This window comes from Oryzias latipes, chromosome 9 (assembly GCF_053564925.1).
Source record: "Oryzias latipes strain Hd-rR chromosome 9, Olatipes_Hd-rR_3.1".
NCBI classification, from domain to species: Eukaryota; Metazoa; Chordata; class Actinopteri; order Beloniformes; family Adrianichthyidae; genus Oryzias; species Oryzias latipes.
Genome location: NC_136245.1, coordinates 33,517,920 through 33,531,586, shown reverse-complemented (window position 1 = coordinate 33,531,586; position 13,667 = coordinate 33,517,920). Strand labels below are relative to the sequence as shown.

The 13,667-nt window shown below is 41.7% G+C and overlaps 1 protein-coding gene and 2 long non-coding RNA genes across 4 annotated transcripts in view; 2 read left to right on the top strand and 1 right to left on the bottom strand.

Annotated features, from left to right (window-relative positions):
• notch1b (notch receptor 1b) overlaps positions 1-13,667 on the top strand; it is a 51,620-nt gene that overhangs the window by 32,385 nt on the left and 5,568 nt on the right. For both annotated transcript variants that reach the window (XM_023958197.2, XM_023958196.2), the window contains exons 20-29: positions 54-207; positions 296-480; positions 1,704-1,836; positions 2,189-2,446; positions 7,812-7,924; positions 8,037-8,608; positions 8,684-9,118; positions 9,226-9,374; positions 13,019-13,232; positions 13,487-13,574. In XM_023958197.2, the coding sequence (XP_023813965.1) occupies positions 54-207; positions 296-480; positions 1,704-1,836; positions 2,189-2,446; positions 7,812-7,924; positions 8,037-8,608; positions 8,684-9,118; positions 9,226-9,374; positions 13,019-13,232; positions 13,487-13,574 (2,301 nt within the window). The remainder of the gene's footprint in view (positions 1-53; positions 208-295; positions 481-1,703; positions 1,837-2,188; positions 2,447-7,811; positions 7,925-8,036; positions 8,609-8,683; positions 9,119-9,225; positions 9,375-13,018; positions 13,233-13,486; positions 13,575-13,667) is intronic.
• Positions 3,920-4,915, bottom strand: LOC144994632 (uncharacterized). The gene is made up of 2 exons (XR_013658219.1): positions 4,825-4,915; positions 3,920-4,115 (listed from the first exon to the last, which is right to left on the bottom strand). It is a non-coding gene; the product is annotated as an uncharacterized LOC144994632 (long non-coding RNA).
• On the top strand, positions 4,953-5,876 carry LOC144994631 (uncharacterized). Its single transcript, XR_013658218.1, has 2 exons — positions 4,953-5,041; positions 5,681-5,876. It is a non-coding gene; the product is annotated as an uncharacterized LOC144994631 (long non-coding RNA).

The window sequence follows — 13,667 nt, the reverse complement described above, 5'->3', positions numbered from 1 at the left end:
TTATTCTAAACGCCGTTGCAGAAAAAGACTGAAAAATCTGATGTACATTTCAGGACTTGGTTAATTGGTGCAACTCCTCGCCCTGTAAAAATGGGGGCTCCTGCTCGCAAAGCGGCACAACCTACAGGTGTAATTGTGAAACTGGCTGGACAGGCCTTTATTGTGATGTGCCCAGTGTTTCCTGTGAAGTGGCGGCCAAACAAAGAGGTAGTAAGGCAGAGGCTTTAGACATATACTGCACGTGAAAATGGTTAAGGATTCCCCCTAAAGCGTTCCGTTCCCTCCTCTCTGGTAGGGGTTGACATTACCCAGCTGTGTCGAAACGCCGGCCGGTGTCTGGACGCAGGAAACGTTCACCGCTGTCACTGCCAGGCTGGATACACCGGGAGCTACTGTGAAGAGCAGGTGGATGAATGTACGCCCAACCCCTGTCAGAACGGCGCCACCTGCACAGACTTTCTGGGTGGATACAGCTGCAAGGTAAAAAAAAAAGACATTTGTTTGGCTTTTTTAAATTGTAATTGTATTGTTAGCAATGTTTGTAACAGTTCAAAGACCTTAAATGATCACCTGGCTGCAGTGGTTCCTGGTCCTTCAGAAAAACCTTTGGCTCATCAGCTTGTATCTGCTTTAAGAAGCAACTCAAATTTTAATATGGTGCCCCACAACTATTGACTGGAGATGGGAACTGGACTGAGTGAGGCGTTCCAAACAGGAAGTACCTGCTGGTTCCAAAAAACCAAAATCCCATAGACTTCTATAGCTAAATGAACAGCTGTTAGTCATTCTATTGGTAAGAATAACAATTCTGGATCTACGTTTTTATAACATCTTCTTGATAATCCTCATTTTTTTAATGTTATATTTCTGTGGTCAAAGTTATTGAAGTTATGAACTGACCAATCAGATGCCTCAATTAAAGTAGGTGGAGCCTGCTGGCCACCATGTCCAACATTCAAAACGTTTGAATGTTTGAACGTACCACGTCAGTGGTAGGGGTGGGGACTCCAAAAACAGGCGCTCTCTTGATTGGTGAGAGTGGTTGCCATAGAAACCTTGACTCAGATCAACTCGGACCAATCACTGCTCACTGATGACGTCTGGCGATGTCCGCATCGCGGGAAAAACGTTGACTGAATTGACTTTATTTGGTTGTAGCCGGTTGTTTTACCCATCAGTAAACTCATCTATTTCGAATTTTCATTTCTGTTTGCATTGTATTTCTGTTTATTTCACTTTGTTTTTATGGAGACAAATTTAGCACCTGTTTAGCTGTTTGTCAGGAGGATTTGCAAAGATGCTTTTAAATGTGTAATATTCCTTTTAAATGAACTATTGCATGATTTTTTTTCTCCCTTTTTTCCTGAGCGGAACAGCAGGTAGGAGTCTACAGAGCATGACTGGGTTGTTTTTTCTGGAATGAAGCATGCATTGCTCTGCAGAAGAAGTGAAGGTTTCTTGCGTTCTGGCTGAGTTAACTTCTCCTGATGAAGAGTCTTGTTATAAATAGAAAGTGAACTGTTGGGTTTTGCTAATCTTCCCTCAGCCTAAAATACAGCCAGATAGACAAAAAAAATATCTGCCTTTCATGTCAGGCATTGATCAAGGTCACTTCCCCTTTTTTGTCCCGCTGTCTTCCTCTTCTTTCTTCCTCCTCTTCCTCTCCTCTTCACTTGTCCCCCCCCCCCCCCCCCCCCCCCCAGTGCCTGCCCGGCTTCTTGGGGACCAACTGTTCGGTGGAGATCAATGAATGTTTCTCTCAGCCGTGCCAGAACGGGGGCACCTGCATTGACCTGATCGATACTTACAAATGCTCCTGTCCCAGAGGAACCCAAGGTCAGCAGACCCCCCGCACACACACACACACACACACACACACACCTCCCACACTGCCCCCCCCCCCGTTCCGGCTTCGCCTCCTCTCCTCCACGCTTCATTAATTAGGGCTTAACTGCACCCACAGCACAAAAACCCCACCTTCTAGTTTGCCTCCAACTCTTCCTCTACTTGTCAAATACACTATTGATTTCTCTCAGACATGAAGGAGGCCATTTGTTGCAGGTCACTCGAACCGAGAGCAGCTCTGCTGTCCGGCTCACAAAAAGTGAAGTTGGTCCACCTTAAGCACAGGTGACCCGGAAGCAGCACACCTGTCCTGCTGCAGAGTTGACACAGTCTGTCCCCTCAGGCGTGCACTGCGAGGTCAACGTCGACGACTGCAGCCCCTTCACCGACCCCCTCACCAAGGAGCCCAAGTGCTTCAACAAGGGCAAGTGCGTGGACAGAGTGGGGGGCTACCACTGCATCTGCCCCTCGGGGTATGTGGGGGAGCGCTGCGAGGGGGACGTAAACGAGTGTCTGTCCAACCCCTGCGACCCCCGCGGCACGCTCAGCTGCATCCAGCTGACCAACAACTACCGCTGCGAGTGTCGCGCCGGATACACAGGTACGGCAGAGGCAGAAGTCCACGTGTGCTTGTGGTGAGACGTTCAAACGACATTCATGATGTCGTAAACGGAGAAAAGCTCCATGTCCAGCTCAGGAAACAGTCTCAACATGCTCAAAATCCTCTAGGACTGCTATTTTGCAGAATGCTTGACAGCATTTCTCAAATTGCTCAAAGAAACGCTTCGTCTTCCTTCATAGGTTTACTGACGAGCTTTTGCTCCTTGAATAGGAAGATATTTTTATGTTTACTGTAAAATTTTGCTATTTTCCAAAACTTTTAAATGTTTTTTTTTAACTCTGAAATGCTGATAGCCCTTTCTTTTTTCTTTTATTTGTGCAACTTTCTTACACTACAAATGTTTAATCCCCATTAACTGTATTGAACTTTAGACAGGGCTCTCTCAGGGTCTCCAAAAGTCGGAGAAACTGTTCACCAAAGCAAAGATTGTATATTAGTGAAGATGCCTCACACTCTTCAGAAGCTTGAACTGTTCTCTGATTAGGGATGTTATAAATTGGGTCGAGGAGAGCTCGGTAACGCTTTCTTTTACAGTACAGTACTTACAGTGTACTTAAGTGGTATTTACATGGTACCTATAGTGTAACTACTGGGTACTTTCAGGGTACTTACATGGTACTTTTTATGGAATTTACCGGGTACTTACAGTGTGTTTACATGGTACTTTCTATGGGACTTTACTGGGTACTTACATGGTACTTTTTGTGTCTACTCTGTACTTACTTAGTACTTACTGTATATTTATATGGTACTATTTGGTTCATACCTATGTGCTACATACTGGGTATTTATAATATGCTTACTGGGTATTTACATGTTGTGCAAAGGTGTCTTTTATGGTACTTACCACATGTAAGAACAAGGTAAGTACAAATGAAGTACCTTGACCTTTAGGTCTGCACTCGCTGCATGTTTCATGGTATTTACCATCAATTTACCACAGAAACTACCCCTTAAGTACACTGAAACTGTAACTGTAAAAGAAAGTCAGCCCTATTTCCACTCAACTACATGGTACTTTCATTACTAAATACCGGGTATGTTCACTTGAATAGTACTTGGTACTTACCCCTTAAGTACACTGAAACGGTAACTGTAAAAGAAAGTCAGCCCTATTTCCACTCTATTACATGGTACTTTCATTACTAAATACCGGGTATGTTCACTTGAATAGTACTTGGTACTTACCCCTTAAGTACAATGAAACTGTAACTGTAAAAGAAAGTCAGCCCTATTTCCACTCTATTACATGGTACTTTCAGTAGTAAATGCTGGGTATGTACACGTATTACCATCCCGTACAGTGTACATACACACTTGGTCTTCTGACCTCACCACATGAGACAATGCTAACCTGTTGGTAAGGGTAAAGTAACTACATTGTAAAAAAAATATACTGGCCTGATTACTTCTTGTAACATGAGGCAAGTTTAAAGAGAAACAAGACAGCAGTGAAAACAACAATCTTTAATATGATACGTGTCTGCAGCATACAAAGTGTCATCACAATGAAATAGGTTTTAAGTACAAAACAGTACAAAGGAGAATTCTAAAAAACACATTTTCGGCCTGAGGGTCGTGCTTTTTGTCCATCAAAATTCTTTCAGCAGAGTTTGGTAACGGTGCAGGACTTCTTCAGGGTTTGTAACTGCAAGAAAATTCACAATATGAGCTCAAGTGAACATAAAAAGCATAACGACTTTGATGAAATACAAAATAAATTTTACTTATTTAATCATTTCTGTAAAGAGTTTGATAAATCTCTATGAATTTTTTTATCGCTTTGACTGTAATGCTTGAAATTAATCAAGTACTATCCTAATTTAAAAACATGATAATAAATTATTCACAACTTAACTTTTTTTAAATATTGTTCTAAAAATGAACTTGTTTTAATATATATTATATAATGTCAGGAAAATATGTAAAACAACAAGGCTAAATATTTACTTTTAATACTAAAAACACCCCGAGTGTGTGTTTTTGTTAAGTAAGTCGGGGCAAGTAAAGTTGCAAATTCCCAGCGCACTTGAATGCAGCACAACTACCCCCAAAGTGAACGTGGATTAATCCGGAGAGCCTCGAGGCGCGCGCAACAGTTTGAATTTCTCTTCATCTGGCAGGTAAGCCAGTGTTTTTGTTTTTTTAAAATATTGGATAAATTAAATGTAAATATTTAAACTGATAAAACTTTATAAAGAAGCTAACCTCGTGATTTCAAGCCACTATCTCTGTGTTTGAAACGTGACGTAAGAGCATGTCTACCTTACTGTCTACCTTAGTACCTAATTTCAGTTATTACATGTATACATTTTCAAAGTTTGTAATGAAAATCTACAAACATTGTTGTTACTTACCAGGAGAGTGGCACCTGTAAAACAAGCACGTAGCCTAAATGATAAAGTCTGTTGTTCTGTGCTCGTTTGACTGAGCGCACGTCTTTCTGGGAAAAACAAAGAAAGGCGTTTATTTAAAATAATGATGACGTACTTCCGTCTTTTTACCGCTTTAGATCAGTAATGGCGAAGAAGACATTCCAGACGAATCCGTGAAGTCACAGGAGAGTAAGCTAAAGTAAGTTAAATCCTCCAAGTGGACATATTATTTACATTAATGAAGAGTTTAACTGCCTTTTCCCCATTTTCTTTTCTTTTGCCGATTTTATTTTTATTTATTTATTTATTTTCAAATATGATAGAGACAACAATACCACCCAACAGTGAATGTAACTGTTTGAAAATTAAAACATATTTTTGTGAATAACTGTGTTGAATTTGAAATTGCCTATTTATTTATTTTTTCCTTTTCTTTTACACTGCAATGTCTTTCATGCTAATGCAAATTGTAGGTGCGAATAATATTTATAAAGAAGAAATACACACAGCAATTGGCAATTAAAACATTACTTTTGTCATTCTTTGTCTAAATAAAATTAGATTTTTTATGGCAATTTTGATTTTTTTTCTTTGATTTCTTTTTTGTTGTTCTTGTTTATGTAACTAAAATATAAAGTTGTGAATAATTTATTATGTTTTTAAATGAGGATAATACTTGATTAATTTCAAGCATTACAGTCAAAGCGATAAAAAAATTCATAGAGATTTATCAAACTCATTACAGAAATGATTAAATAAGTAAAATTTATTTTGTATTTCATCAAAGTCGTTATGCTTTTTATGTTCACTTGAGCTCATATTGTGAATTTTCTTGCAGTTACAAACCCTGAAGAAGTCCTGCACCGTTACCAAACTCTGCTGAAGGAATTTTGATGGACAAAAAGCACGACCCTCAGGCCAATAATGTGTTTTTTGGAATGCTCCTTTGTACTGTTTTGTACTTAAAACCTATTTCATTGTGATGACACTTTGTATGCTGCAGACACGTATCATATTAAAGATTGTTGTTTTCACTGCTGTCTTGTTTCTCTTTAAACTTGCCTCATGTTACAAGAAGTAATCAGGCCAGTATATTTTTTTTACAATGTAGTTACTTTACCCTTACCAACAGGTTAGCATTGTCTCATGTGGTGAGGTCAGAAGACCAAGTGTGTATGTACACTGTACGGGATGGTAATACGTGTACATACCCAGCATTTACTACTGAAAGTACCATGTAATAGAGTGGAAATAGGGCTGACTTTCTTTTACAGTTACAGTTTCATTGTACTTAAGGGGTAAGTACCAAGTACTATTCAAGTTAACATACCCGGTATTTAGTAATGAAAGTACCATGTAATAGAGTGGAAATAGGGCTGACTTTCTTTTACAGTTACAGTTTCAGTGTACTTAAGGGGTAGTTTCTGTGGTAAATTCATGGTAAATACCATGAAACGTGCAGCGAGTGCAGACCTAAAGGTCAAGGTACTTTATTTGTACTTACCTTGTTCTTACATGTGGTAAGTACCATAAAAGACACCTTTGCACAACATGTAAATACCCAGTAAGCATATTATAAATACCCAGTATGTACCACATAGGTATGAACCAAATAGTACCATATAAATACACAGTAAGTACCATGTAAGTACAGAGTAGACACAAAAAGTACCATGTAAGTACCCAGTAAAGTCCCATAGAAAGTACCATGTAAACACACTGTAAGTACCCAGTAAATTCCATAAAAAGTACCATGTAAGTACCCTGAAAGTACCCAGTAGTTACACTATAAGTACCATGTAAATACCACTTAAGTACACTGTAAGTACTGTACTGTAAAAGAAAGCGTTACCGAGAGCTCTTGCAAATAGACAATCTTTGGTTCACGAACATAAAGCTGGAGAGACAATAATTAAAAAGTTTGTCGTTTTTAACCCAATGTTGCTGTTTTTTTGTGGTTTTACTAGTTAGAGCAGCCGCATTATAAACTAAATAGATGTTTGTTAGTCTGGATAAAGTTTGTTTGAACGAATGATTAAGGTTTAGTTCAGAAAACGAACAGACCTACTGCTGTTGAGCATCCAAACCTCTCACAGATATAAAATAAATAAAACACATTTCATATATATATAATGTGTTTATACATTTTATATATATAAAAAATGTGGTTATTTTGTTTTTTGGAAAGAAAATGTTATTTTTACTGTTATACTCATTTGTGTAGACCAGTGCAAAACTATTTATTTGTAATTGAATGACATTGACACAAGGGTCACATAGGTCAGTTAAACAGCATCGGAAACCTCAGATGTTTGTGGTTTTAGACTAAACCAAAAGTCTATTTAATATATCCAGTAGAACTTTATCCTTAACCTGATTACCGACTAATTCTCTGCCGTCTCACTACTTTCCAGGTGGTTTTCTACATTTTTTGTGGGTGTCTGAATTTATAATTACAAAATCCTCTGCTCCCAGTAGTCTGCGAAAAACCAGTAGATTGGAGAAAATGGACCACAATGCATTGCATTTCAATGATTTGTCATTTGAATGATTGTATATGCATTTATTATTTTATTTTTTAAGTTTTCATCATTAGAATGCAGTGAATTTATAAATAATCTTCGTAAAATGTTCATATTTTGTAGGTTTTAACTTTTGTAAATGGGTGACTTGTGGACTTGTTAAAATCCAGATCACATGACAGTCCCGCCCTATCAGGGTGTATTGAGGGAATTGTGGCATAAATTTTAAAAAGATTAGGGGAAAATGATTTTTTCACAGTTCACTATTTTCAGTAGTTCTTAAGAATACCACCTTATACTTTTACTTGCATACTTTTACTTATGCTTTTGCTGTAAGTCTGCAGAAAAAAAACCTGAGTTTATTAACTTAAATGGTATAAAATCATAAAATCCAAAGTGAAAATGTGTTTGCGTCGCGATCTAACCACGTGGCGTGTGTGAATGCAGGTCAGCGGTGCGACACCGTGTTTGACGGCTGTAAGAGTCGACCCTGTCGTAACGGAGGGACCTGCGCGGTGGCCAGCAACACGCCACACGGCTTCATCTGCAGATGTCCTCCTGTGAGTTCACGCATACAGCCTCGGCGTACCGATCCTTCAGCTCTTTGAATGTTTGCTGGTCCTCTGGCAGTGTTTCCTAAATCCTGTCTACTCCTCGCCTTTTATTTTGAAGGGTTTTACCGGCTCCACCTGTGAGTATGACTCTCAAACCTGTGGTAGCCTCCGCTGTCGTAATGGAGGGACCTGCATTTCTGGTCACAAGAGTCCCAAATGCCTGTGCCCGCCGTCCTTCACTGGACCCGAGTGCCGGCATCCCACAGACAGCGCCTGCAACTCCAACCCGTGCTACAACGGCGGGACGTGCGAACTAACCCCCGAGGCGCCGTACTACCGCTGCATCTGCCCGTTCAAGTTCAACGGGCTTCTCTGCCACATCCTGGACAACGGCTTCCCGGGGGGCGTCGGCAGCAGCGTGCCGACGCTGCCCGAGGTGACGGCCTCCTGCGGCATCCCGCAGTGCGAGGCGTACAAGCACAACAAGTACTGCAACACGGTCTGCAACAACCACGAGTGCGGCTGGGACAACGGCGACTGCTCGCTCAACTTTGATGACCCCTGGAAGAACTGCTCCGCCTCGCTGCAGTGTTGGCGCTACTTCAACGACGGGAAGTGCGATTCGCAGTGTGACAACGCGGGCTGCCTCTACGATGGTTTCGACTGCCAGAACTTGGAAGGACAGTGCAAGTAAGAAGTCTTTCTTCAAGAAACGTATGTTCCACAGCGAGACCTGCATTAAACGCCTGTGTCGTCCTCCTGCAGCCCGCTGTACGACCAGTACTGCAGGGATCACTACGCCGACAACCACTGCGACCAGGGCTGCAACAACGCCGAGTGTGAGTGGGACGGCCTCGACTGCGCCAAGAACCTCCCAGAGAAGCTGGCCGTGGGACGCTTGGTCCTGGTGGTCCACATCCGTCCGGAGCAGCTCCTGAACACGTCCTCCACCTTCCTGCGCGAGCTGAGCCGCGTCCTCCGGACCAACGTGCTGTTCAGGAGGGATTCCAACGGGGAGGTCATGGTCTATCCGTACTACGGCGACGAGCACGAGCTGAAGAAGTACAACGTCAAGCGCTCGGTGGATTCCTGGATGGAGGCTCCTGCCGAGGTGCTGGACGTGATGAAGAGGAGTCTGTACGGAGCTGTGGGGAGCAGCAGGAGGACGAAGAGGGAGCTGGATCATTTGCAGATCAAAGGGTGAGGAGAGAAATCCACACAAGTTCATCTAAAGTAAAAATGTGGGAAGGAAAAGAAGAAGAACGTGTGGTTAGATGATACATTTAGTGAATCTTCTCCATCTGCAGCTCCGTAGTTCACCTGGAGATGGACAACCGGCAGTGCTTCCAGCAGTCCAGCGAATGTTTCCAGAGCACCACAGACGCCGCCGCCTTTCTTGGCGCTTTGGAGTCCAGCGGCAAATTAGACGTTCCGTTTACCATCGAAGCCGTTTACAGTGAGTACTAGTGCTGAAGAACACTACCGCCTTTACAGCCCTGTCAGGGAAAACCTGCAAAGAGAAAAAAAAAGATCATTTGGGCTTTACCTCCATGATTTGCTGTAAACTTTTCCCTACGTTTCCATAGGTTTCTCAAAATATGGTATTGAATTTGAAAGAATACAGCAGAAGATTCTGATGTTTAAGTGTTTTTTCTGTTTAAATCAGTTAAGTTAAGAACTTTTTCAGACTTTGACAGTAGTAAAAGGATAAAGCAATGATACTTTAATGAACTGTTGTTTGCAGTGCAATCTAAACATAGAATTACAGGTTAAAAAATAACACAAATGTGAACTCATTTACCTTTGATTTAAAATTTGCCTTCTTATGCTTCTGTTTCAATAGAATTTATTCGATAGAACAAAAAAAGTGTTTTTTTTAAATGAGCAAAATATATTTCAAAAAGCTACTTTTTGGAGTTTTGAAGCTGTTTGTTCGGCGTTTGTGCTGCTCAGACTCAAAAATACTTTAATGAGCCTCAGGTTTTCTGTTTCTGTTTTACTGTCTTTGATGAATCGACGGTGAGATAGATTTTGTGTTGAGGCTCTGTGCAGCTACAAAGTAAAACTAGAACAAATATATATATATATATATATATATATATATATATATATATATATATATATATATATATATATATATATATATATATACATATATACATATATATATATATCGGTATATATAATCACAGCCTTCAAAAGGCTCAACCATTGCATGTACCTTAAACCACAAATGAAAGCATAAATGAAAACTTACATTTGCAACATTTTATCTAATGATTGCACTTTTTTATTTTAAATCTATTTATGATGTATTATTGGTGACTGATGGAGCAAAACTACTGTCCAGTGGCGGGGCAGGAGCTTTGTTTGGATTCCCTCACTACTTAGTGCGTTGTCGGGGGGGCAGAATCTACAGAATCCCTGAAACTTCCCAGAAGAATGCTTCAATGCATGCTAGGTTAGCAAACATGGACCACAATGCATTGCGTTTGAAGGATTAGTCATTTCGAGGATGTATGTTTTGAATAAAGCATCCACGTTTTCATCCTCAGAACACAGTGGATTCAGAAGTATTCTTTATAAAATGTTCGTGTTTGAAAGGATTTTACTTCATCATATGTGATGTTTAGGAAAAAAAGCAGTGAGCGTGCGTCTGACTGAATTAGTAGTTTTCTATTTATTTTGTTGGACTTGAGTTAAAGAGCATCCTGTTAAAACTGTTCTATTAATAAAAAGTAACATTATTATGTTCTTTAAGGTGGTTGAGTTCAGGGAAAACGTGTCTACGGTAGAGATTTCTTTTATTATCACACTGTTTGTGTTCCTCATAAATGTTAAGTCGTGTGTGAGGAGTGGGGAATTTGGACATTAGTCGGCCAAAATGGTTCCTAACATTAACCGTGAGAAAAGTCGGATCACGCGGTCTACATGGTCAGCCATGTTGGCGTGCTCTTCAAAAATGTCAGAGTGAAAAGTTCCACTTTGTACTTTTACATTATGTTTTTGATTCTTATATATAAGTATATATATTCTGTCCATTTGAGATCTCACAGTTTGTGCTGAACTTCATGCACAGCTGTGAAGGCAAATTCTTCTGCTGCAGCATTATGTCATCAGTACAGCAGCGGTCCCTCGCCCTTTTGCCGGAGTTACGTTCTAAAAATGAAACCCACTACACACTTTCAACGCTTTTCTCAGACAGACAAGAACATTTTCAGACTTTTCTCTCGACTCTCAGAGTTCATAGAAAAAAAGTTCTTAGAAGGAAAACAAAGATCTGATCGCGACGAGAGCTGCATGCGTTCACAGAGGAGATTGATTGACAGGGTCTCCAGCCAATCAGGACACAGAACAGGGTGCGCTTTTTGGGGGGAAAAAGCAGCAGCACTAATCGCACTAAAAGAATCGGTGAGGCCACAAAAGGTGAAGTGCGACGTAGAAAGGGAATACTGTCTTCTGTTCTATTTGACAGAGATTTTTAGAGGGGTTCAGATGGGGCCACAGGGTGTAGAAGGGTTGTTAAAATGTCACGGGGGGGGGGGATGCTGCATCTCTGATATTGTTCAGCGGCCAAATCAAACACAGAGGTGGGTTAGATCAGTTTAAACACAACCCTGGAGTCCATCTGAGATGAAGGTCAAGACGTCCACGAGTTCATGTCAATCAAAATTGAAACTCTTTGAAACGGCTTTGGTTCAGTTTTAAAGCTAAACGCAGCTTTCTTTAGCAGCAGAGTGTAAAGTGATTAAGGTAAACATAAAAAATAGAAATCCTGGTTTCTTTCCCTCAAAGTGTTCCAAATGGTCTTTTACTTATGATTATGCCGCCAAAATCGTTTTTTAGGACATAGTTTCTGCAGAGCGGCAGGGGTTCATTAGAATTTCACCTCCCCCCCCCAACCACCTAACATAATCGTAGCGATCCAGCCGTCCAGTTCAGATCCAGATTCCAGCTCATTCGAGGAAAACGAAGACCTTCATGGATCTGCATCAGAAAGGGGCGGAGCAAGAAGCTTGGGGCCCCGCCCAGCATTTTTTCTACATCACAAATACGATCTTTTTCAAATCTTGATTCCCAATAATTTGAATGAAGAAATGCTCAGAAATGCGATTTTTAAGCTGGATTTTCTTTAAATGTGACCTCTGTTATCAGAAAAAAAGATGTTCAAACACCCAAAACTCCATTTGAGCTGGAGTGGCTCTTGAACGCTCTAACCTTCACCTCCACGTTTGGCGCGGGCGTCTCCGCCCCGGCGCTGAAACGGGAAGTGTGTGCCTCCAGTTGGGTGTTCACTCTTTGATTGTGTATTTGTTATGCAGCCGTGAACAAACGCGGTTTTGAATCTCATGGCCTAAACAATCAATCCCTCCTTCTGTGTGCAAATCCAATGGCTTCAGGCTCCAAAATGGTTAATTGCCATAAATCAACTCATCCAACCCCTTCACTCGCCGAATCTACGCGTCTCCATCTCCCTCTTTCTCAGACGTATGCGTCTTTTGATAACACACTCACACACACGCCTTATCCCACTGTGTGAGGGGCTGCTGCAACCTTCACCTCGCTGAATGTAATACCAGGACTTAATGTATCTCTGAGGGTTTAGGTTGGGGGAGTTTATCATTTCAAAATCGTTAGCAGGAAAAAAAGAGAAAGGGAAAAATTGATCGGGAGTGTGCTAGAAGTTGTGAGTCTTTGTTATCTTGAAAATCCTAATAAATCCTTGGTCTTTACAGCTTAAAGCGCGTGCAGTAATTTGAAGTTCATTAATCCCCCTTCTTTTTTCTCTTAAAGAAGAAATGGTAAAGTTGTCTCTTGGTACTCTGAGTTGAAAAAGGGGAGAGGAGGAGGAGGAGGAGGAGGTGATTGGGGTTTTTCTTTTTCTTTTTTTTGCTTTTATCACGCCCCGTCCCCTCTTTTTGATGAAAAGTTGTTAGCAATTCTGATTATAACCGCGTAGATTGTAGACGCTCGTGGTGGGGATGGCCGATGAGTTCCTGCCGGCGTCTGCTCTGCGTTTTTGAGCGGGAACCGCGGGGCGCAGGAGCACCGGACCCCCGCCTCGGCCCCTCCTGAGCATGCTGTCTGTCTCCCTGCCAGGCAATGTGGAGCCCAAGAACGCCCAGGGACTCTACCCGATCTACCTAGTCCTCGCCGGCGTGGCCGTACTGGCCTTCCTGGGAGTGGGGATGGTGGCTGCCCGGAAGCGGCGCCACGAGCACGGGCGCCTCTGGCTTCCTGAGGGCTTCAAGACCACGGAAACCAGCAAGAAGAAAAGGCGCGAGCCGGTTGGAGAGGATTCGGTGGGGCTGAAGTAAGTCGGCGCTCCGTCCTTGTGGATGTGGAAGTGTTTGTCCTGAGTCCTGAAGGATGCAGCTGATGGGTCACATTCAGACTGAGGGAGGGGGTCCGCTCGGACCATTAACAGTAATGTTACAATAGGTGGGAATTAATTAAACCCTTGGGAGGGGGGGGGTAAAGGTTTTAACCAACGCTTATGTTTGTGGTCATTGACGTTTGGCGGCTCGGATGAAGAAACATTTTTACCAGGTTTCTGCTTCATGGCAGGCCGCTGAAGAACTCGCACATTTCGCTGATGGACGACGTGCCCACCGAGTGGGGGGAGGACGAACCCACCGACGTGAAACACTTCAAGGTCCAACAGGAAACTTCTCTTTTCTCCTAAGAATTTACAGTTTTTTTAAATCAAATTTCAAAAAACGGATTATTTTGGGAAAGAGTTTGGTTG